The 25928-nt window shown below is 42.8% G+C and overlaps 1 protein-coding gene across 1 annotated transcript in view; it reads left to right on the top strand.

Moving 5' to 3' along the window:
• The first annotated feature begins 5352 nt into the window (after positions 1 to 5352).
• Positions 5353 to 25928, top strand: part of FBXL15 (F-box and leucine rich repeat protein 15) — a 38664-nt gene continuing 18088 nt past the window's right edge. The window contains exons 1-3 of the mRNA XM_073681433.1: positions 5353 to 5508; positions 19908 to 19977; positions 23703 to 23862. Coding sequence (XP_073537534.1) covers positions 19952 to 19977; positions 23703 to 23862 — 186 coding nt within the window. The 5' untranslated portion in view covers positions 5353 to 5508; positions 19908 to 19951. The remainder of the gene's footprint in view (positions 5509 to 19907; positions 19978 to 23702; positions 23863 to 25928) is intronic.

Genomic DNA, 25928 nt, shown 5'->3' with positions numbered 1-25928 from the left:
TAAACGCCACAGCCATAGTAACAGCACCGCTGTGATAGACGCAGCTAAACGCCACAGCAACAGCACCGCTGTGATAGATGCAGCTAAACGCCACAGTCACAGTAACAGCACCGCTGTGATAGATGCAGCTAAACGCCACAGTCACAGTAACAGCACCGCTGTGATAGATGCAGCTAAACGCCACAGTCACAGTAACAGCACCGTTGTGATAGATGCAGCTAAACGCCACAGTCACAGTAACAGCACCGCTGTGATAGATGCAGCTAAACGCCACAGCCACAGTAACAGCACCGCTGTGATAGATGCAGCTAAAAGCCACAGTCACAGTAACAGCACCGCTGTGATAGATGCAGCTAAACGACACAGCCGCAGTAACAGCACCGCTGTGATAGACGCAGCTAAACGCCACAGCCGAAGTAACAGCACCGCTGTGATAGATGCAGCTAAACGCCACAGCTACAGTAACAGCACCGCTGTGATAGATGCAGCTAAACGCCACAGCCACAGTAACAGCACCGCTGTGATAGATGCAGCTAAATGCCACAGTCACAGTAACAGCACCGCTGTGATAGATGCAGCTAAACGCCAGTCACAGTAACAGCACCGCTGTGATAGATGCAGCTAAACGCCACAGTCACAGTAACAGCACCGCTGTGATAGATGCAGCTAAACGCCAGTCACAGTAACAGCACCGCTGTGATAGATGCAGCTAAACGCCACAGCCACAGTAACAGCACCGCTGTGATAGATGCAGCTAAACGCCAGTCACAGTAACAGCACCACTGTGATAGATGCAGCTAAATGCCACAGTCTCAGTAACAGCACGGCTGTGATAGATGCAGCTAAACGCCAGTCACAGTAACAGCACCGCTGTGATAGATGCAGCTAAACGCCAGTCACAGTAACAGCACCGCTGTGATAGATGCAGCTAAACGCCACAGCCACAGCAACAGCACCGCTGTGATAGATGCAGCTAAACGCCACAGCCACAGTAACAGCACCGCTGTGATAGATGCAGCTAAACGCCAGTCACAGTAAAAGCACCGCTGTGATAGATGCAGCTAAACGCCACAGCCACAGTAACAGCACCGCTGTGATAGATGCAGCTAAACGCCACAGCCACAGTAACAGCACCACTGTGATAGATGCAGCTAAACGCCACAGTCACAGTAACAGCACCGCTGTGATAGATGCAGCTAAACGCCACAGCCATAGTAAATGCATCGCTGTGATAGATGCAGCTAAACGCCACAGCCACAGTAACAGCACCGCTGTGATAGATGCAGCTAAACGCTACAGCCACAGTAACAGCACCGCTGTGAAAGATGCAGCTAAACGCCAGTCACAGTAACAGCACCGCTGTGATAGATGCAGCTAAACGCCACAGCCACAGTAACAGCACCGCTGTGATAGATGCAGCTAAACGCCACAGTCACAGTAACAGCACCGCTGTGATAGATGCAGCTAAACGCCACAGCCACAGTAACAGCACCGCTGTGATAGATGCAGCTAAACGCCACAGCCACAGTAACAGCACCGCTGTGATAGATGCAGATAAACGCCACAGCCACAGTAACAGCACCGCTGTGATAGATGCAGCTAAACGCCACAGTCACAGTAACAGCACCGCTGTGATAGACGCAGCTAAACGCCACAGCCACAGTAACAGCGCCGCTGTGATAGACGCAGCTAAACGCCACAGCTACAGTAACAGCACCGCTGTGATAGATGCAGCTAAACGCCACAGCCACAGTAACAGCACCGCTGTGATAGATGCAGCTAAACGCCACAGCCACAGTAACAACACCGCTGTGATAGATGCAGCTAAACGCCACAGTCACAGTAACAGCACCGCTGTGATAGATGCAGCTAAACGCCACAGCCACAGTAACAGCACCGCTGTGATAGATGCAGCTAAACGCCAGTCACAGTAACAGCACCGCTGTGATAGATGCAGCTAAACTCCACAGGCACAGTTACAGCACCGCTGTGATAGATGCAGCTAAACGCCACAGTCACAGTAACAGCACCGCTGTGATAGATGCAGCTAAACGCCACAGCCACAGTAACAGCACCGCTGTGATAGATGCAGCTAAACGCTACAGCCACAGTAACAGCACCGCTGTGATAGATGCAGCTAAACGCCACAGCCACAGTAACAGCACCGCTGTGATAGATGCAGCTAAACGCCACAGCCACAGTAACAGCACCGCTGTGATAGATGCAGCTAAACGCCACAGTCACAGTAACAGCACCGTTGTGATAGATGCAGCTAAACGCCACAGTCACAGTAACAGCACCGCTGTGATAGATGCAGCTAAACGCCACAGCCACAGTGACAGCACCGCTGTGATAGATGCAGCTAAACGCCACAGCCACAGTAACAGCACCGCTGTGATAGATGCAGCTAAACGCCACAGCCACAATAACAGCACCGCTGTGATAGATGCAGCTAAAAGCCACAGTCACAGTAACAGCACCGCTGTGATAGATGCAGCTAAACGCCACAGCCACAGTAACAGCACCGCTGTGATAGACGCAGCTAAATGCCACAGCCACAGTAACAGCACCGCTGTGATAGATGCAGCTATACGCCACAGCTACAGTAACAGCACCGCTGTGATAGATGCAGCTAAACGCCACAGCCACAGTAACAGCACCGCTGTGATAGATGCAGCTAAACGCCAGTCACAGTAAAAGCACCGCTGTGATAGATGCAGCTAAACGCCACAGCCACAGTAACAGCAGTGCTGTGATAGATGCAGCTAAACGCCACAGCCACAGTAACAGCACCGCTGTGATAGATGCAGCTAAACGCCACAGTCACAGTAACAGCACCGCTGTGATAGATGCAGCTAAACGCCACAGCCATAGTAACAGCACCGCTGTGATGGATGCAGCTAAACGCCACAGCCACAGTAACAGCACCGCTGTGATAGATGCAGCTAAACTCCACAGCCACAGTAACAGCACCGCTGTGATATATGCAGCTAAACGCCAGTCACAGTAACAGCACCGCTGTGATAGATGCAGCTAAACGCCACAGCCACAGTAACAGCACCGCTGTGATAGATGCATCTAAACGCCACAGTCACAGTAACAGCACCGCTGTGATAGATGCAGCTAAACGCCACAGCCACAGTAACAGCACCGCTGTGATAGATGCAGCTAAACGCCACAGCCACAGTAACAGCACCGCTGTGATAGATGCAGCTAAACGCCACAGCCACAGTAACAGCACCGCTGTGATAGATGCAGCTAAACGCCACAGTCACAGTAACAGCACCGCTGTGATAGATGCAGCTAAACGCCACAGCCACAGTAACAGCACCGCTGTGATAGACACAGCTAAACGCCACAGCTACAGTAACAGCACCGCTGTGATAGATGCAGCTAAACGCCACAGCCACAGTAACAGCACCGCTGTGATAGATGCAGCTAAACGCCACAGCCACAGTAACAGCACCGCTGTGATAGATGCAGCTAAACGCCACAGTCACAGTAACAGCACCGCTGTGATAGATGCAGCTAAACGCCACAGCCACAGTAACAGCACCGCTGTGATAGATGCAGCTAAACGCCACAGCCACAGCACCGCTGTGATAGATGCAGCTAAACGCCAGTCACAGTAACAGCACCGCTGTGATAGATGCAGCTAAACGCCACAGCCACAGTAACAGCACCGCTGTGATAGATGCAGCTAAACGCCACAGTCACAGTAACAGCACCGCTGTGATAGATGCAGCTAAACGCCACAGCCACAGTAACAGCACCGCTGTGATAGATGCAGCTAAACGCCACAGCCACAGTAACAGCACCGCTGTGATAGATGCAGCTAAACGCCACAGCCACAGTAACAGCACCGCTGTGACAGATGCAGCTAAACGCCACAGCCACAGTAACAGCACCGCTGTGATAGATGCAGCTAAACGCCACAGTCACAGTAACAGCACCGCTGTGATAGATGCAGCTAAACGCCACAGCCATAGTAACAGCACCGCTGTGATAGACGCAGCTAAACGCCACAGCAACAGCACCGCTGTGATAGATGCAGCTAAACGCCACAGCCACAGTAACAGCACCGCTGTGATAGATGCAGCTAAACGCCATAGCCACAGTAACAGCACCGCTGTGATAGATGCAGCTAAACGCCACAGTCACAGTAACAGCACCGCTGTGATAGATGCAGCTAAACGCCAAAGTCACAGTAACAGCACCGCTGTGATAGATGCAGCTAAACGCCACAGTCACAGTAACAGCACCGCTGTGATAGATGCAGCTAAACGCCACAGTCACAGTAACAGCACCGTTGTGATAGATGCAGCTAAACGCCACAGTCACAGTAACAGCACCGCTGTGATAGATGCAGCTAAACGCCACAGCCACAGTAACAGCACCGCTGTGATAGATGCAGCTAAAAGCCACAGTCACAGTAACAGCACCGCTGTGATAGATGCAGCTAAACGCCACAGCCGCAGTAACAGCACCGCTGTGATAGACGCAGCTAAACGCCACAGCCGCAGTAACAGCACCGCTGTGATAGATGCAGCTAAACGCCACAGCTACAGTAACAGCACCGCTGTGATAGATGCAGCTAAACGCCACAGCCACAGTAACAGCACCGCTGTGATAGATGCAGCTAAATGCCACAGTCACAGTAACAGCACCGCTGTGATAGATGCAGCTAAACGCCAGTCACAGTAACAGCACCGCTGTGATAGATGCAGCTAAACGCCACAGTCACAGTAACAGCACCGCTGTGATAGATGCAGCTAAACGCCAGTCACAGTAACAGCACCGCTGTGATAGATGCAGCTAAACGCCACAGCCACAGTAACAGCACCGCTGTGATAGATGCAGCTAAACGCCAGTCACAGTAACAGCACCGCTGTGATAGATGCAGCTTTGTGGTGAATATAACGCCCTGTTTGTGGTGTTTTCCCCATGTTCGTCAATGGAGAACATCTAAAAAACACTTTTTTCACAAAAGCATTTTAAGGAACGTTATCCTGTTACTGTGCCTTTAAGAAACCTATAACTGATGAAAACCACACACAGGCCCCCTCCAGCTCTGGCAGTGGGGCACATTTACTATGGCAGCTCGTACTGACACAACCAGGACACAACGCTGGGCTCATTACTGCGGTCACAGCAGCCCCGCAATTACCACAGGACCCTGAGTGCACCCCACGGCAGGCGGCATTTCTGAGGAGAATGTCTCCTTTATTTACAAGCATTCCCCCTGTGTACAAATATCCACCATTATACAAGTAATCTGCTCCGTGTAAGCACTGCCGCACTATACATATACTGATAGGCTACCTCCCTGACATGACTTCCGCCTCTACCAAGATGGCGGAACGCCAGCTCCTGACGGTCTAATTGCGCGACGGGCGACGGAATTGCGTCATTTGCCGTTGCTATGGGAAACCGGCAGATTTGACAGCAGACGACTAGAGGAGGTGTTGGCTGAAGGTGGAGAGCGGTCGCCGTGTGTGCAGAGCGGAGGTCTGTGCTCTTCTGTGTCCAGTGTGGTCTGTTCATTACCAGAGCGTATGTGTCAGTGTACGGCAGGTGTCCTGTATGGCTATTACATGGCAGTCTGTCATATTGGTCTGTTATATAATGGGATGTGCAGTATCTGTGGATTTATTAGAGTGGAAATCATGGAGTGTGCTAATAGTACGCCCCCTGTAGTCCCTCTCAGGGGCGGACTTAAAAGGCATGGGGTCCACAGCAGAAGGTGTAGTTGCCCACCACCTAATACACACACACAGCAACACTTTCATTTTCTCTGATTTTTCTCTTTATATTTTTCAGTAAAATGTACATTGTTGTTTTAGTCTATAAACTACTGACAACATGTCTCCGAAATTCAAAGCTAAAAATGTTGTATTTATTTGCAGCAAATGATAAATTGTCAAAATACTAAAAAATAAACAGTACTTTCAGACCTCAAATTACTCATGTTTTAACTCGGGAAGAGTTCAGAAATCAATATTTGGTGGAATAACCATGATTTTTAATCACAGCTTTCCACCAGTCTTTCCATGCTTTCCAATAGAAAACTGTTCAGTGGTCTCTTAATTTTTGCCAGAGCTGTATGTATTTTACACCCCTATTGGGGCCCCTCAGTGTTATCACCGAGACCCCTGTCATAGCCATTATACAGTTTGATGCTAGCAAAAATGCCCCCAGCACACAGTATGATACCCCCACACCTTTCAGTATGAAGACCCCCACAGTCATCACTCAGTGTGATACCCTGACACGGCATCGTTATCCATACAACCCCCCCCCCCCCCCACATGCGCACACACAGTACAGTGGCCCCTCAGTATAAAGCTCCCACAGACCCCACTCTGTATAATCACCTACCTCAGTATGGTACTCCACAGCCCCCCACCCTGCATAGTATCATGGTCACCACAACACCCTACATCGTATGATTATCTCCAATGAAGGTCCCCACTCAGTATGATACCACAGCCAGCCCCCCACTCAGTATGAGGGTCCCCACAGCTACTGACAAAATAATAAATAAAATAAACATTACTAGCCTTGCCCCGTTCCCCTGGCATGCTGCTCTGGTCTGTGCAATGTTGTAATGTGATTGTGGCTGCAGTGCACAGAGCCTCAGACTTGCATGCACTGGCTGGAGGGTGGATCAGGGAGACTTCGGCTCCATGAGCTGCCATTCTATTCGATAGTATCCCTGGATGCTGCTGAAATTGTGATGATGGGTGGAGATAGAAGCAGGTGCTGAGCACCGCCAGGCTCCCCCTCGTCTCACAGGCCCATTTGCCTCTATGTGCAGTATGCCCCTGGTCCCTCTTTATCACCTAAGTAGTACTTCTATAGTAACTCTGTAAGGCCTCGTTCACATGTTCAGTATTTGGTCAGTATTTTACCTCAGTATTTGTAATCCAAAACCAGGAGAGAAAAAGTATAATAGAAACACGTCACCACTTCTGTATTTATCACCCACTCCTGGTTTTGGCTTACAAATACTGAGGTAAAAAACTCACCAAATACTGAACGTGTGAGCGTGGCCTAATGCCTCATAGGGTACGTGCCCACGATCCGTAATAGCAGTGTTTTGGACGTATCTCACCTGCGCTGCATCCAAATCCCATGGCCATTGTGCTTCTATTTAGCTGCGTTAACTCACCGGCAGCGCGGCTTTATGAGCCACAGCATGTCAATGTCTGTTGCGGAGACTGTGTCCACAATAGAATGTATAGGATGTGGTGACTCCGCATTGTTCACTGAACACATGCGGATTTACCTGTGTGATCGGACGCAGCGAAAATACTCAGCGTCCAAAGCTTTGCTATAGCCTGATTGTGGGCACATAGCCTTAGTGCTTCTTCACATGGGCACTTCTATTATACTTGTCAGATTTGAAAAATTGCTTAACCCCTTCTTGAACAGGCAATTTTTCTTTTTTTTGCACTTACTTTTTTCCCTCTTCTTCATTTAATAGCCAGAACTCTTTTTTTTCCGTCAATATAGCCATGTGAGGTCTTTTATTTTACTGGACGGGTTATAGTCTTGAATTATATTTATTTTATCATATAATTGTAAAAAAAAATAGTGGAAAAAAACCCCCACAATTCTGCCTATAACGTTTTTTTCCCCTTCAATGGTGCTGTTCGAGGACTTGTTTTTTGAGTGGAGAGCTGACGGTTTTATTGATACCATTTTGAGGTACATAAGACGTTTGATCTCTTTTTATTCCGGTTTGATGCTTTTTTTTCTTCATTGCTATTACCCCACTGCTTAATTAATTTTAGATTCTCAAAGATCAGACTTTTACGGACGCTGGGATACCAAATATGTTTATATTTCTTTATTTTTGGACTAGGAAAAAAGTAAGGGATGATTCAAATTTTTATGTATTTTTTTTAAATACTTTTTAGTTTTTGCTTTATTTTTAAGAGTTTTAGGGGACTTTATTCTATATCTTGTAAAATACTACTGTATTGCAGTATATAGTGAAAATGATGTTCTCCAATGAAGCCTAATCTGTGGCTTTCAGCGGACCCGTGACTGCCACCGCAGCCTATCGGCACCCTGCGATCACATCATGTGGGGGATCGATGGGCACCTGAACCTGCTGTGCCAACATGATTGTGCCACTAAAATTCCATTGTCTGGGTTTGATGTAGCATTTTTAATAAAAATGGGAAAAAAAATCAGTTTTTCAGCAAAGCGCTGTGTGTAAAATGAGCCTGATATTCCATATGTTGAGCCTTAATCTACATATTTTTTCACGCCTTAATTTTCTCCTTTTAAGAATAATAAAAGCAACAGTACTCACTTTCGTTTTCTCCAGTATTTGCTCTCCGTCGTTGCTCCCGGTGATGGTATACAAGCTGCAGCAGTGACATTGTAATTAGAGCACACATCAACGCTGCAGCCAATCATTGGGTTCATCGACTCATCTCCTCTACATCAGCACCACCACTGTGATTGACTGTAGTGGTCACATACACTGTAGTCGTGTCATCACCGCTTCAGCCTGTCGAAGACTGGGAGCAATGGTGGAAAGCCGACAGTTGTGCTCCTGATTGTATAATGTTTACATGGGGCGAGCCGAGGAGGCGAAAAATGTTAAAGATGGGAAATCTTTGTTAATGACCCCTTGTCTCTGTTACGTGTTGTCACTCCATGTACCTTCTTAGCTCTTCATACTGTTAGGCCTTCATGAACAATTCTTTTTTTCTTAACTCTTCTATAAACCATCAAAAATTTTCAGAATGTTTGTTGCCTTTTTTATTACATTTGTGCTGTGCTTTTCAAGCTTTCAAAAAAAATTCTGAGAATAACAAAAAGCAGTTTACATTTTATTAGATTTTCATGTAATATCTTGTTGGATTGTGACTTTCTAATTATTATTTTTTTTGCAGTTTTTTTTTTCTGCATAAGTTTAAGTTCCCACAGTGAGTTTTTCGCAAGTTTTTTTTTTTTCAAAATCTCACCAGACACCCCTAGTGTGAATTTAACCTAACACATCCTTTACTTTGTGCCCTTTGGGTATGTGTGCACTGAGTATATTTGCTATGTTTTTGGAGTAGAAACTCCTCCTAATTTTTTTAAGGAGCCTTGCATCTTTGAGGAGGAGGATTCTGAGCGTTTCCTAACAGTTTCTGTTCTAAAAAAGCTTTGTGTGCACATCCCCTTTTAATACGCTTCAGGTAACACTGCAACCTTATTAAAATGGTTCAAAATACACCAGGCATCTTCCGTCCGTCTTTTTGGGCTCCACATAAACTTCTTTTTATTTAGTTTGTGACGTCTTCCAAGACACCTAAGGAATTATCAGGTCACTTCTTTTAACTGCTTTGCATCTATGAAAACCCCAAGCTGATAAAAGACAATTTAAAGACTGAATATATGCACGGAAAGTCGCTTTACGTAGAAATTTTTATACTCAAATTTTGAACGTTTTTAGGGCATTTTTTTAGGCAGGTTAAGACTTCATGAAAATGCTTGTTACATTTCATGAAAACACCGAATTTAATGCATTTTAGGTTGCTTCCACACACATAGGCCCGGCTCACCATTTTCATTTTATTTAAGTCACTTGCCTTTCTTTTTTGCACTGGTGGATTTTACACCAGATTCATCAAAATGGAGCGCAATGTTTGAATTTTGTGCAGATTAAAGATGCTTTTTTTTGGCCATTTTATGCCTCTTTAGGGTATTTACACAAAATATCTTTTTTTTTAGCGCATTTTTCTTCAGTGTCATTTTGTGGTGTTTTTCAAGTCCCATAGACAAACTTACTTGAAGAATGGTATAAAAAAGTTAAACATTAGATATGCTTTGTGGTTGGTTTATATGGGCTGCAAAAAAACCCTTACTTTTTACCAGTTTTCATACATCTGTCCCAGTGTACGTCTGGTCTTTGTGTTTTTCTAAAAAATATTGTGTGAAGTCAGCATCAAAGTGATTTTTTTGTCTTTTTCTCCATCAGAAATATGGCTTTATTTTTATTTTTTTTTATAATTTTTATGCTGATTTTACAGACATCAGTTTTCATTAAAAAAATTCATTTGTGTTTTCAAAGGCTTTTTTTTTACATTTTTTGTCATTTTTTTGTGCAGTGAGATTATATTACATGACCTTTATAATACACCTCTTATTAAGTTTAGCGCACCCAACTCCAGCAGATTTTGATCCAAACTGCCATATAAAATGCCAGTATTGAAGAATTCCCCCTGCGGTTTTCTGTAAGATTCCTTAGTTTTTGGTTCAGTTTTTCATGCAGGTTTTTGAGCCAAAGGCAGAAGTGTATTCAAAATATAGGAACGATGTGAGAGAAGGACTTGCGTGTCTCCTTCCGGCTTTTTTTATTCACTTCTGGTTTTGATTTAGGCCTCATTCAGACATCTGTCTTTTTCACTTACGCAAAAAAAAATGGTCCAAGTGTCATCAGTGTTTAGTATCTGAGTTTTATCAGTGTTCGGTCAGGTCCGTCTGTCAGTTTTTACCATCAGTGTTTCCGTGAAAACCACAGATGGAACACGTACGTGAAAAACGGACGCCTGAATGAGATCTTAATCTGGATGTGTCACCAGATTTCACAATACAAACTACATAAATGTTTAAATAGATCTCATAGGCCTGACGAGGCCGGTGTAGTTACTTACAAAATCCATGCTAGAATGGCTTCATAATCATATTTTTTATATGAACAATTTTATAAGTTAAAGATCTCAATTTAATTTCGGGCAGAAAAACTGTCAAAGTATTACAGAACCATTCTGATGTCGATTTGCAAACTAATTACAGCATCATCACCAGGTTGTGAAATCTGGTGACTAATGTATGTTAAAAACTGCTATAATAGTTAAAAATATAAAAAAAACCCTTTACATGAGTCCAGCCTTGGACTATGTGCACACAGTGTTTTTTAGATGCCGGTGCAGCTGGCAAGTTTTCTCAGGCAAAGCTGGTTGAGTGTTATTGCCGCCGGCGTCTTTTACCCTATACTGTGAAGTATAGAGAGCTGGCGGTTTTCCAGCAGAAGCCGCCCGAAGCATGAGCATGTCACTTTTTTTTAACCACTTTAGGTTTTCCGAATCATGAAGTTGTTAAAAGAAGTGACCTAAGATGGAACGTGTGCACAGTAGTGTCGTTGTGATATTGCTGTGTATTATGTTCATCTGATGAAAGTCTTTTTTTCAGGCGGATTCTGGGCGGTATCCTCCTGAAAAAGATGCTTTATACACATAGGGTATGTTTACATGATGTTTTTTACTGTTGACTTTGAAGCATGTCCGCTCCTAAAAAAAAAACAAAAACAAAAAAAACTCCTGAAAAAGCGCATAGAATACGCTAAAAAGAATTTTCCTATTAATTTCTTTGTAAAAATCACTTGCTTTTCGCTTTTGAGTGTCCTTTAAACACTTTAGGTTTCCAAAAATGGCAGTTAAAAGAAGTGACCTGACCATTCTCCTGTCTTTTTCTGCTTAGAAGATGCTCAACGGGAAGTTTAAAAAAAAAAAAAAAAAAAACATCTGGAAAATGTATGGGGGTCTTCTTGAGTGTTTTTGTTTCAAAATCCTCTAACATTTTCCTCGTTGCTTAATGGCTTTTTTAAAGTCCGGAAAACAGTAATAAAAAAGATGCCCAAAGAAGTGCCAGAAAACTTGTGTAAAATTTTTGAAAAGTCTCAATTTAGCAACTTTTGGCATTTTCACATCCGTTTTAATCGGCTCTGCCACATCAGTCTGTCAAATTCATCCAATGTGACGGCATTTTATAAGCCAGAAATGTGCATTTTGACGCAATGCATGGAGGCGCACACCTCACAAAAGAGGCTCCGAATTCATTAAATGGTACAGTAGTGTTCAGTATAATAGCAGTGTGTTCAAAAACATGAGTTAAGCACAAAATCTTTATACTAGTTTTTATTCCCATGCATTGGGAACATTACACACTGTTTTCTAATTCAAAACATGAAGAGAAATGTGTATAATTTTTAACTACTTTACAGAAAATAACAAAAAAATGAACTTTGGGCTGTTCAAAAAAACAGCAGTGTCTGCATTTGTCTTTACAAACTCACAATATGTACTCTTTTTTTTTTGAGGACTTAGCATTCCTGTGAATCACTAACCTAATATTTAGTTGTATAGCCACAGTTTTTTAGAACTGCTTCACATCTATGTTGCATAGAGTCAACCAACTTCTGTCACCTGTTTTTCCAGCCAAGGATGCTTTGACTACATCCCACAATTTTTTGGCATTTGATTTCTATGCCTCAGAAACGGCATTTTAGATGTCACCCCACAAGTCTTCTATCGGATTAAATTCCGGGGGTTGTGCTGGCCACTCTATAACCTCAATTTTGTTGGACTGGAACTAAGATTTTGCCATTTTACTGGTGTGCTTAGGGTGATTGTCTTTTTGAAACACCCATTTCAAGTGCATAACCGCTTCAGCATAAGGCAACATGGCCTCTTCAAGTATTTTAACCGCTTCGCGAGGGCCCACTGTGGATAAACGTCGGCGCTTGCTGGGCTCTGTGCAGCGCCGACGTTTAAAAACGGTGGGTGGTCCTGCAAGCGCTGCGATTCCGGTGCAGAGCGTTAGCTCTGACAGGAGACATCATCGGGACCTGATTGGATCAGGTCCCAATGATGTTAACCCTTTGCTATGTTCTATATGCCGCGATCTATAGTGATCGCGGCATATAGAAGATAGACAGAGGAGAGGGGGTCGTCTTACTTACCTCTCCAACGACCCCAGATACCTTCCAGGACCTGGCGTTGCTATGGCAGCTGGAGGTCACATGACCGCCTCCAGATCTGCCATATATGGTGGCAGGACACACTGACTGTGAAACAGTCAGCAAAGATCTCATGTAATGTAATACATGTCTATTACATTACATGAGATCAGTGATCAGAAAAATAAAAATTAATGTCCCATACAGGGTCTAAGTAAAAATGTAAAAAAAAAGTAAAAAAGAATGTTTTTAAACTGTTAAAAAAAATCACAAAATAAATAAAAATAAATAAATAAAATATTAAACCAATAAATCCTTATATTTATGCAAAACCAAAAAAAGTACACATATTTGGTATCGCCGTGTCCGAAACAGCCCGATCTATAAAACTGTCACACTAATTAACTCCTTCTGTGCACACCGTAATAAAAATAAAGAACGGAGCAAAAAAATATGCTTTTTCATCATATCGCCAAACAAAAAGTGGAAAAAAATGCGATCAAAAAGCAAAATGTAAATAAAAATGGTACCGCTGAAAACGTCATCTTGTGCCTCAAAAAAAAGCCGCCATACAGCTCCATCAGCCGAAAAATAAAAAAGTTATAGCGCTCAGAATAAAGCAATGCAAAAATAATATTTTTTCTATAAAATTGTTTTATTGTGTAAAAGCGCCAAAACATAAAAAAAATATACAGTAAGTGTAGTATCGCTGTAAACGTACTGACCCGAAGAATAACGCTGCCTGATCACTTTTACCACACGCAGAACGGCATAAAAAAAAACTCAAAAAACTATTCCTGAATTGTTGGTTTTTGTTAATTTTACCTCCCAAAAAACTGAATAGAAAGCGATCAAAAAATGTCACGTACCCAAAAATGGTACCCATAAAAATGTCAACTCGTCCCGCAAAAAACAAGCCGTCACATGACTGTCGGCCGAAATATGGAAAAATTATAGCTCTCAAAATATGGCGATGCAAAAACTAGATTTTGCAAAAAAAAGCGTCTCTTAGTGTGTGACAGCTGTCAGTCATAAAAACCCGATATAAATCTGGTAACTCTGTAATCGCACCGACCCGAAGAATAAAGTAATCTCATCACTTATACCGCGCGACGAACGGCGTAAAAAATAAATAAAACCAATTCTTCACCTGCTACTGATTTGTTTATTATGTCTCCCATAGATCGCAGTAAGGCTCTGCTCACATTTATCCTGCGCTCTGCGCTGAGCACTTACACCAGAGTTTCCGTGTAAATCTCTGAAATACGTGATTCAGACGGAACCCATGACGGAAGATTCCCTGTAATGAGGCAGATATAGACCACTGTGGATGCCGTGTGGCTTGTGATCCCACGGTGTCATTTGTTTTAGGCGTGCATAAAAGTGCGGTTAGCCACAGTTTTGTGCACTTCTGAAAAAAAGAACACCGCTAAACAGAGGCCAGACGGTGTCCAGAGTAACTCTGCTGCCTCATTATAGTGAATGGATCCTGCAGGGGTTTCATCTGAATTACATCACTTGGAAATTTAGATGTAAACCCCAATGTAAGTGCTCAGCCTAGAGCGCCGGATAAATGTTACGTAAAATGTTCCCAATAAAAGCTTCAACTCAGTCCTCAAAAAAAGCTAGTCCCCACTCAGGTCCGTCATCTGTTAAAAATATAAGGGACTTCCAAGTTACTGGTAGCAGAAAGGCTCTGGAAAAGCGAAATGGCCCTTGCCCCCCAAAAGAAATTCAGAAAATTTTGTGCTCCCAAATCCAAATACCTATTCTACAATAATTTGTTCTCCAATTGTCAAATAGTGCTCCGTCCCCTCCAGATCTCGCCTTATGGCTGAGCGGTACGATACAGCCACATATGGGGTATTGCCACTTTTAGAAGAAATTGCGTGACACATTTCGGCACCATTTTTACCCATTGCCCTGTGTGAAAATGTAAAATCTGAGGGTAAAACATTTTTTTGTGGTAAAAATATAATTATGCTTTTTTCACTGCCCAATGGTATAAATTTAAAAATTAAAAAATACTCACTACTTCCCTAGATGAATTCCTTGAGAGGTGTACAGTCATGGCCAAAAGTATTGAGAATGAGACAAATAGTAATTTTTCCAAAGTTTACTGCTTCATTTTTTGTAATGGCAATTTGCATATACTCTGAATGTCAAAGAGTGATCAGCTTAACAGCAATTACTGTACTTGCAAAGTCAATATTTGCCCAGAAAATGAACTTTAACCCCCAAAACACATTTCAACATCATTGCAGTCCTGCCTTAAAAGGAGCAGCTAACATCGTTTTAGTGATTGATCCATTAACACAGGTGTGGGTGTTGATGAGGACAGGGCTGGCGATCAATCAGTCATGATTAAGTAAGAATGACATCACTGGACACTTTAAAAGGAGGCTGGTTCTTGGTATCATTGTTTCTCTTCAGTTAACCATGGTTATCTCTAAAGAAACACGTGCAGCCATCATTGCACTGCACAAAAATGACCTAACAGGGAAGAGTATCGCAGCTACAAAGATTGCACCTCAGTCAACAATCTATCGCATCATCAAGAACTTCAAGGAGAGAGCTTCCATTGTTGTCAAAAAGGCTCCAGGGCGCCCAAGAAAGACCAGCAAGCGCCAGGACCGTATCTTAAAACTGTTTCAGCTGCGGGATCGGACTACCAGCAGTGCCGAGCTTGCTCAGGAATGGCAGCAGGCTGGTGTGAGCGCTTCTGCACGCACTGTGAGGCGGAGACTCTTTGAGCAAGGGCTGGTTTCAAGGAGGGCAGCAAAGAAGCCACTTCTCGCCAGAAAAAACATCAGGGACCGACTGATATTCTGCAAAAGGTACAGGGAGTGGACTGCTGAGGACTGGGGCAAAGTCATTTTCTCTGATGAATCCCCTTTTCGATTGTTTGGGACATCTGGAAAACAGCTTATTCGGAGAAGAAGAGGTGAGAGCTACCACCAGTCTTGTCTCATGCCAACTGTAAAGCATCCTGAAACCATTCATGTGTGGGGTTGCTTCTCAGCCAAGGGTATCGGCTCACTCACAGTCTTGCCTAAAAACACAGCCATGAATAAAGAATGGTACCAGAAAGTCCTCCAAGAGCAACTTCTCCCAACCGTCCAATAGCAGTTTGGTGCCCAACAATGCCTTTTCCAACATGATGGAGCACCTTGCCATAAAGCAAAGGTGATAACTAAATGGCTCATGGAACAAAACCTAGAGATTTTGGGTCCATGGCCTGGAAACTCCCCAAATCTTAATCCCATTGATAACTTGTAGTCAATCATCAAGAGACGGGTGGACAAACAAAAACCAACAAATTCTGGCAAAATGCAAGCATTGATTATGCAAGAATGGACTGCTATCAGTCAGGATGTGGTCCAAAAGTTGATTGAGAGCATGCCAGGGAGAATTACAGAGGTCTTGAAGAAGAAGGGGCAACAGTGCAAATATTGACTTGCTGCATTAACTCATTCTAACTGTCAATATAACCTATTGGTACTCATAATATGATTGCAATTATATTTCTGTATGTGATATAAACACCAGACAAACACTAATAAAAACCAGAGGCCAGCAGATCATGTGAAAATAGAATTTTGGTGTCATTCTCAAAACTTTTGGCCATGACTGTAGTTTACAGAATGGGGTCACTTGTGGGGGTTTCTGCTGTTTCGGCATGTCAGCGACTCTTCAAATGTGACATGGTGTCTGCAACCTCTCCCAGCCAACATAGCGCTCCTTTCTCTTCCGAACCCTGCCGTACACTAAAGCAGTGGTTTTCCACCACATATGGGGTATCAGCGTACTCAGGAGAAATTGCACAACAAATTTCATGGTGCAATTTATCCTATTACCCTTATGATAATGCAAATTTAAGGGATGAAAAACGTTTTTGTGGGAAAAATGTGAAAATTTTATTTTTACAGCTCATTATTATAAACTTCTGTGAAGCACCTTGGGGTTCAAGGTACTCACCACACATCTAGATAAGTTCCCTAAGGGGTCTAGTTTCCAAAATGGTGTCACTTGTGGGGGGTTTCCACTGTTTAGGCACATCAGGGGCTCCCCAAATGCAACATGGCGTCCGCTAATTATTCAAACAAATTTTACATTCAAAAAGTCAAATGGCGCTCCTTCCCTTCCGAACCCTGCAGTGCGCCCAAACAGTGGTTTGCCTCCACATATGGGGTATCAGCGTGTTCAGAAGAAATTGCACAACAAATTTCATGGTGCAATTTATCCTATTACCCTTATGATAATGCAAAATTAAGGGGTCTAGTTTCCAAAATGGTGTTACTTGTGGGAGGTTTCCACTGTTTAGGCACATCAGGAGCTCTCCAAACGCAACATGGCGTCTGCTAATTATTCAAACAAATTTTACATTCAAAAAGTCTAATGGCGCTCCTTCCCTTCCGAACCCTGCAGTGCGCCCAAACAGTGGTTTTCCCTCACATATGGGGTATCAGCGTGCTCAAGAGAAATTGCACAAAAAATTTTGGGGTCCATTTTTTCCTGTTACCCCTGCGAAAATAAAAAAAAAAATGGGTCTAAAGTAACATTTTTGTGAAAAAAGTTAAATGTTAATTTTTTTTCTTCCACATTCCAAAAATTCCTGTGAAGCACCTGAAGGGTTAATAAAGTTGTTGAATGTGGTTTTGAGCACCTTGAGGGGTGCAGTTTTTAGAACGGTGTCACCTTTGGGTATTTTCTGTCATAAAGACCCCTCAAAGTGACTTCAAATATGATGTGGTCCCTAAAAAAAATGTTTTTGTAAATTTTGTTGGAAAAATGAGAAATCGCTGGTCAACTTTTAACCCTTATAGCTCCCTAACAAAAAAAAATTTGGGTTCCAAAATTGTGCTGATGTAAAGTAGACATGTGGGAAATGTTATTTATTAACTCTTTTGTGTGACATATCTCTCTGATTTAAGGGCATGAAAATTCAAAGTTTGAAAATTGCAAAATTTTCAAAATTTTTGCCAAATTTCCGATTTTTTCACAAATAAACGCAAGTGATATCGAAGAAATTTTACCACAATCATGAAGTACAATGTGTCACGAAAAAACAGTCTCAGAATCAGGGGAATCCATTGAAGCGTTCCAGAGTAATTACCTGATAAAGGGACAGTGGTCAGAATTGAAAAAATTGGCCTTGTCACGAAGGCAAAAACAGGCTCTGGTGCGAAGTGGTTAATAAATGCAAACTGGTCCACGATCCCTGATATGCGGTAAATAGGTCCGGCACTATAATAAGAGAAACATGCCCATATCACGATGCTTGCACCACCATGCTTCACTGTCTTCAGAGTGTACTGTGGCTTGAATGAAGAGTTTGGGGGTCGTCTGACGAACTGTCTGCGGCCCTTGGACCCAAAAAGAACAATTTTACTTTCATCAGTCCACAAAATGTTTCTCCATTTCTCTTTATGCCAGTTGATGTGTTCTTTGGCAAATTATATCCGCTTCAGTTCATGTCTTTTTTTTAACAGTTGTTAAACAGAGGTTCGCATGCTTTACCTGCACCCACTTATTGTCAAAGGGACTGCTGGAAATGGCCAAACTCTGTACTCCGCTTTCTTCGACAGACCAGGATTGGAGGAGAGGCCAAGCTTGCGCACCTCTGCTCCATTCAAGATGGGACTCTAGGTTTATGGATAGAGGATAACTTGTGATTTGGGGAAAACCCCTTTAAAGGGAGTCATGTTGTTTATAAGCCCTTCACTCAAATACTGGCTGTGTTCCCAAAAAATGTGTGACCTTGAACAATTATAACCAGAGTTTCTCTCCCAAACTGATTTAGGAGCCCACAGCCCCATACGCTGTTTAGTGTCTGCTGGCAAGTACTTATGATCATCAATTAAAGAGAACAGGAGCTGATGTGCAGCACCCGGCTGCAGACGCTAAGCAGTAGAACTGACTAGCTGTTTTGTACACTGTTTTCTCCCAGGCTGCCCCTGAAGGTCATAACTGCTGATCAGTGGGGGTGCCAGGTTCTGGACCCCATTGTCTTATATTGATGACCAGTATCACAGCTAGGTCATTAATATACATAAAAATGTACCTTTGCTTCTTTTATTATTATTTTTTTTTTTAACTCCACTGTTCTGAAAAATGACAAAAATAGTCCATCCTATTGATACTTAATGCGAAAAAAAACCCACATATAGCTATGTCAATTAAGACGGTATCGCTGTTTGAGTACAGGAAGACAGCACAATAGAAAATGTTGTGGTCCTTAAAGGCAAAAATTGGAATAATGGCTTGGTCCCTAAAAGGTTAATAATTGAACTGGAGTGACTGTGTAGTAACCTTTTGCTCTGATTGCTTTATCCAGCGCTGTGGTCACATGTATCCCGGTGGCCATTGTGCAGCCTTACTGTCATGAATCGATACTGTGCCCTCTGGAAATGTAAGCTCACATGGGGCTATCAGACTGTTCCTGAACATTTGCTCTTTGTGTCAGGAGTTATTTTTCCGTAGTGTCTCTGGTTAATAGTGAGATACAGTCACCTCTTTTTGGAAGGAGGCTCCTAAGCTAAATTGGGATATGAGGAACTAGCGTGAACAGGTACTTCAAAGCCTAAGACTGGAAGCTGCTATGGAAAAGGCGCTATGAGAATAATGATCATGGGCGACATTGTATTACTTTTGTGCTGCTCTATTATTTGGGTCTATTATATGGTCTGGGTCCCACTGTTGGAGGAGAGACTAGAAGGACGAACAGTAGAGAATGTCCCCCCTTCTCCACTGCCTGCAAGATCACGTTCCGGAGGAGCGGGGCAGCTTGTTACGCATACGTCCTGCTGCTCCTTCTGGCCGCGGTCTTGATCTTGGATAAGATGCATTGAAGGTGTCTGGTAGCTACTCGCTTCCTCTGCCAAAAAAAAGGATTCACATGCTTAGTTTAGCTGGTGATCATTTTCTGTCTTTTGCCATTTTAAAATGAAATGATGCCAGATAGCAGACTTAGTATGAATATTGTATATGATAATGTGAATTAGTGTACAAGTGATTGTATAGAAGAGCTTAGAGAAAGTAAATAGAGAATGGAAGAGTTAGGGAGTTCGGCTTGTGGTGACTAGAATGGGATCGGCTTAGAAATGATAAGAAAGGAAATAAAACTGAAATAAATTAATTGAATCAATGTTGTATTTTTCTTTAGCCGGCAAGCATAATACATATCGTAGATTTCCAATTACCTTTAAGATGGCCAAGGACAAGATGAATGGCAGGTAAGTTGATTGGTTTGTACCTAGTGGTCTTTTGGTTTCTTTCCTCAAACCTTTTTCTAAGGGCTCATACCCATCTGCGTTAATAAAATCGGTTCAATGTTGTTCCTGAAAAGTTGGACGAGTGTCAGTGCGAGTACAATGCAATTTTTCTCACGTAGCATCTGTATGACATGCATATGCAATCCGTATGCAATGCAATTTTAACATTAGCTTTTACATAGAGTGATTCTCTTTCATTTAGAGAGAGTTTTCAAAAGAAATATTGTTCAATACATAGATAGAAATATGTGAGTGAGATATATAATCAATTCTTTGCGTGTAGCTTACTGTACATGTATTTAAGTAATAAATTAATGAAAAAAATGGCGTGGGGTCCCCCATAATTTTTATTAACCAGCAGAGGATAAGCAGACAGCTGGGAGCTGATGTTTACAGCCTGGGAAGGGGGCAATTCACATGGAGCTTCCCAGGATATTAGTATCAGCTTTTTGCTGTAGACTTAGCCTTTGTTGGTTCATAAAATGGGGAACCCCCCCCCCCCCCCCAAAAAAAAATGACGTGGGGTCCCCCCCTATAATTAATAACCAGCAAAGGCTTAGGTAGACCGTTGTGGGCTGATATTAATAGCCTAGGAAGGGGCTATGGATATTGGCCCCCTCCCAGGCTAAGCACATCAGCCGCTCAGATGTACCAATTCTGGCGCTTAGCTTCCACTCTTCCCACTTGCCCTGGTACGGTGACAAGTTGGGTAATAGTATTAGAGTTGATATCAGCTTTGTATTGGCAGCCCAGAAGTTAATAAGACGTTCCCATTAGTAACTCCGTAGTCAAATTGTTTAATTGAAAGAAAGACACTGACACCTTTATTTGTAATAAACTCTCCCACCCTCCCACTTTTACCCATTTATTATTAAAAAATAAAAAAACACCATATTCCTCACCTGTCCACGAGGAGATAATCCATCAAGTTCTGCTACATCTAGATTCCTTGCTGAACGGTGGCATGGTGCGACCATTCAGCCTGGCATCCAGAAGAGGCACTGAGCTGACGTGATAGCGCAGCATCAGTGCCTCTCGCTCGAATGAAGACAAATTCCCTAATAAAGTGATTTGCAAAGTTTCATCACTTTCCAAGCTAGACAAATTTATTAAAAAAAAATGAAAATTTGGTTACTTTTAATTTACTTAACTTCTGGCATAATTATAGTAACTTTGTTGGTGTTTGTGAGGCTACACCTCTTTTTGTCAAGCCGAGCCCACTTTTTTACAAAAGTGGAGAAAACCATGTAAAGTCGAAAAAAAAAAAATAAAGATCAATTTCTGTGTAAATGAGGTTTGATACTAAAATGTTTCCTTTTTTCTCTCTACAACTCTGACACAACCCTTGATAAATATAAATAATATTATTACCAGTGGTTTATCCTCTCTGTAATCAGCTGTACTTTACTACTGTAACTCTGGGGCAAAGTGCATGGAGATAAAAGTACTGTGTGATTTGTGGTTTTATTGTTACCATACACAAAGTGCTGGATATGACCCTAACACCCTTCTGTGGGCCCATTAGCATTGGTGTAAACACGTTATTATACTCGTTATTTGCATTAAGAACATATACAACACACACAGGGGGAATTCATCAAGGTTATTATACCAGAAACATGGCGTGGGGATTAGCAGAGGTGGCTAAATACAGCCAAACATATCCGTCTAATTTATGCCAGAAAGTGGCAATATTATATAAATATATCAATTATTGGAGAAACTTACTCTGGCTCATAGCTGGAGTAGGTTTCTGCTTTTGGTACAGCCTAAAGATGAGCTAAATTCATTACCAACCATCACGGGATAAGTGTTCAATATAGGATTGCCCACCAATCACAAAAAAAATTAGAGTCCCGAAGTCCCATGTGTGAATAAAGCTTTAGTGAGCATGTACAGCCACTTCTTTTAGTGCAGTGGTCGCACATGCTCACTAATGCTTTATTTTCACAGGAGGTGTGTGGACCCCTGTTCTCAGAATCAGCGGGGGGCAGAGCAGGCAGACAACCCCAACTACTATATAACTTTCACTTCTTTTCTGGGTAGGTGAGATGTTGGCAATGAGACAACTCTGTAGCATCACCATGTATTAGCTTTACCTGAAGAATTCAAAGGGAAGGGCCATCTGTATCTCAAAATTAGGAAGCAGTCTATGTACCATTATGGAATGCATAGATTACCCAGATAATAATACACTGCTCAAAAAAATAAAGGGAACACTCAAATAACACATCCTAGATCTGAATGAATGAAATATTCTCATTGAATACTTTGTTCTGTACAAAGTTGAATGTGTTGACAACAAAATCACACAAAAATCATCAATGGCAATCAAATTTATTAACCAATGGAGGCCTGGATTTGGAGTCACCCCCAAAATTAAAGTGGAAAAACACACTACAGGCTGATCCAACTTTGATGTAATGTCCTTAAAACAAGTCAAAATGAGGCTCAGTATTGTGTGTGGCCTCCACGTGCCTGTATGACCCCCATACAACGCCTGGGCATGCTCCTGATGAGGTTGCGGATGGTCTCCTGTGGGATCTCCTCCCAGACCTGGACTAAAGCATCCGCCAACTCCTGGACAGTCTGTGGTGCAACGTGACATTGATGGATGGAGCGAGACATGATGTCCCAGATGTGCTCAATCGGATTCAGGTCTGGGGAACGGGCGGGCCAGTCCATAGCTTCAATGCCTTCATCTTACAGGAACAGCTGACACACTCCAGCCACATGAGGTCTGGCATTGTCCTGCATTAGGAGGAACCTAGGGCCAACCGCACCAGCATATGGTCTCACAAGGAGTCTGAGGAACTCATCTCAGTACCTAATGGAGTCAGGCTACCTCTGGCGAGCACATGGAGGGCTGTGCGGCCCTCCAAAGAAATGCCACCTGCTTTCATCTGTGAAGAGCACAGGGCGCCACTGGCGACTTTGCCAATTCTGGTGTTCTGTAGCAAATGCCAAGCGTCCTGCACTGTGTTGGGCTGTGAGCACAACCCCCATCTGTGGACGTCGGGCCCTCATACCACCCTCATGGAGTCTGTTTCTAACCGTTTGTGCAGACACATGCACATTTGTGGCCTGCTGGAGGTCATTTTGAGGGCTCTGACAGTGCTCCTCCTGTTCCTCCTTGCACAAAGGGGAAGGTAGCGGTCCTGATGCTGGGTTGTTGCCCTCCTACGGCCCCCTCCACGTCTCCTGGTGTACTGGCCTGTCTCCTGGTAGTGTCTCCAGCTTCTGGACACTACGCTGACAGACACAGCAAACCTTCTTGCCACAGCTCGCATTGATGTGCCATCCTGGATGAGCTGCACTACCTGAGCAACTTCTGTGGGTTGTAAAGTCCATCTCATGCTACCACGAGTGTGAAAGCACAACCAACATTCAAAAGTGACCAAAACATCAGCCAGAAAGCATTGGTACTGAGATGTGGTCTGTGGTCCCCACCTGCAGAACCACTCCTTTATTGAGGGTGTCTTGATAATTGCCAATAATTTCCATCTATTGTCTATTCCATTTGCACAACAGCATGTGAAATTGATTTTCAATCAGTGTCGCTTCCTAAGTGGACAGTTTGATTTCACAGAAGTTTGATTTACTTGGAGTTATATTCTGCTGTTTAAGTGTTCCCTTTATTTTTTTGAGCAGTGTACATTAATGCTTTCTCTCTTCTTGCTCGACAGCCTGCACTTGCTAGATCTGCCTTGGGAAGATGTGCTGGTTCCTCATATCCTTCCCTATTTACCCTTGAGGCACATAATAAGTCTGCAGAGGGTCGGTAAAGCTTTCCAGTCCTTGGTCCAGCTCTATCTCGCCAATTGTCGCAGCTTCGACTCCACCCAGGTAAATGATTAACTCTTTGGGCCTCATTTAACAGAACGGTCTGAGACCAATTTCACATGTCGGTAGTCGGAACTAAGTAACCAGTCCAGATGTTACATAAAGTGTGAAACAACTGAAAATATGTCTTATATTCTAGGTTCTTCAAAGTAGCCACCTTTTGCTTTGATGACTGCTTTGCACACTCTTGGGATTCTCTTGATGAGCTTCAAGTGGTAGTCACTGGAACAAAGCGGACCACAGTTGCATAACGCTATAGACCACCACTTCAATTACAACTAAGTGGTTTTAGTCCAAATCAAAAAGGGCTGTCATACAATAAATGTTTCTATAAGTATACATCAAAGCATTTAAACAGACAGGCATGCATTAAAGCTCTCCTACACCCATGCCATTAACTCAGAGATGGGTGAGGAAAAGAAAATAGACCAATTGTATTATAGAGTCTGGATGTGACATGAAATTGTTGGTGAACTATTAATACATGGAACAGTCTCACCGTTAGGATGTCAGTATCATCGCTGTTGACTCATGTCTGTGCAGTCTTGGGGCAAACCCTTTGGATGTGACATTAACCAGTCAAGTACAGGACTCCTTTCATCTGGCAGAACTTTCAGACCAACAGGGTACGGAGTGCCCTCCCGACGCTTTTGCCGTGGCACTTCTATTTTCGGGCTGATAGACCCATCAATACCACCGCTCTCTCCCCTGATGAATCAATAATATGAGGAAACGCGTTGGGAGGGCACTCCTTACCCTGTTGGTCTGAAAGTTCCGCCAGATGAAAGGAGTCCTGTACTTGACTGGTTAATGTCACATCCAAAGGGTTTGCCCCAAGACTGCACAGACATGAGTCAACAGCGATGATACTGACATCCTAACGGTGAGACTGTTCCATGTATTAATAGTTCACCAACAATTTCATGTCACATCCAGACTCTATAATACAATTGGTCTATTTTCTTTTCCTCACCCATCTCTGAGTTAATGGCATGGGTGTAGGAGAGCTTTAATGCATGCCTGTCTGTTTAAATGCTTTGATGTATACTTATAGAAACATTTATTGTATGACAGCCCTTTTTGATTTGGACTAAAACCACTTAGTTGTAATTGAAGTGGTGGTCTATAGCGTTATGTAACTGTGGTCCGCTTTGTTCCTATGTAAAAGGAACTATATTAGAAGGGTTACCAGTTCCACAGACGTACTTTTTTTAGGCGGCTGAGTACCGTGTGTAAGACTCGCCATCGCTTCTTCCTTATATTTTATTTCCATTCACCATAATTTTAAATAGCTGAATAAAAGTTAATTTTTAATCTATATAACACATTTTGCCACTTTATGCTCATCGTACAATTTTCATAGTCCTGAAAATACAGAAAAATCTTTAAATGAGAAGGTGTGTCCAAACTTTTGGTCTGTACTGTATCTGTATGCGAGGGGCAGGGAGTGTGGTATTAGACAATGAAAAATCAGAAGCAGAAAAATGTAATTCTTTGCTGCCAACCATCTTGTTCCTTCTGCCACCGAGCTTCGCATAGGCATGCACCATATGAAGAAAAGTATTGGGACACATCTTTGAACTAATAAATTCACATAATTCCTGTAGTTCCATTGTCACAGGTGTATAAAATTCAGTACCAGCCGTACAGGCAATTTTTTTATGCAAGAATGGGTCATTCATAGAAGAAAGTGATTGTTTGCTGGATACAGCAGTTCTGTGGAATTGCTGTATATAACACAAGTGATCAGATGATCGCAGGTTCAAGTCCCAACAAGTACAGTGAAGTGAAAAGTTAAAACAAACAAATGTTTTGGAAAGTACAAATTACCTCCCTTTTGCCCCATTAAAAATAAATAAAAAATACACACATGTGATTAATGTTCCGTCCATAAAATTCCGATCCATCAAAATATAAAATTAATTAACCCGATCAGTAAACAGTGTAATGAGAAAAAAAAAACAAGCACCAGAATTGCAGGTTTTCAGACGCTGCAAAACTTCAAAATATGCAACAACAGATGATCAAAACATTGTATCTAACCCAAAATGGATTCAATAAAAATGTAA

Source organism: Phyllobates terribilis, unplaced genomic scaffold (assembly GCF_046119375.1).
Source record: "Phyllobates terribilis strain yellow unplaced genomic scaffold, ASM4611937v1 Scaffold_5__5_contigs__length_657084704, whole genome shotgun sequence".
NCBI classification, from domain to species: Eukaryota; Metazoa; Chordata; class Amphibia; order Anura; family Dendrobatidae; genus Phyllobates; species Phyllobates terribilis.
The sequence above is the reverse complement of the archived record's forward strand: the minus strand, read 5'-3'. Positions and strand labels throughout refer to the sequence as shown.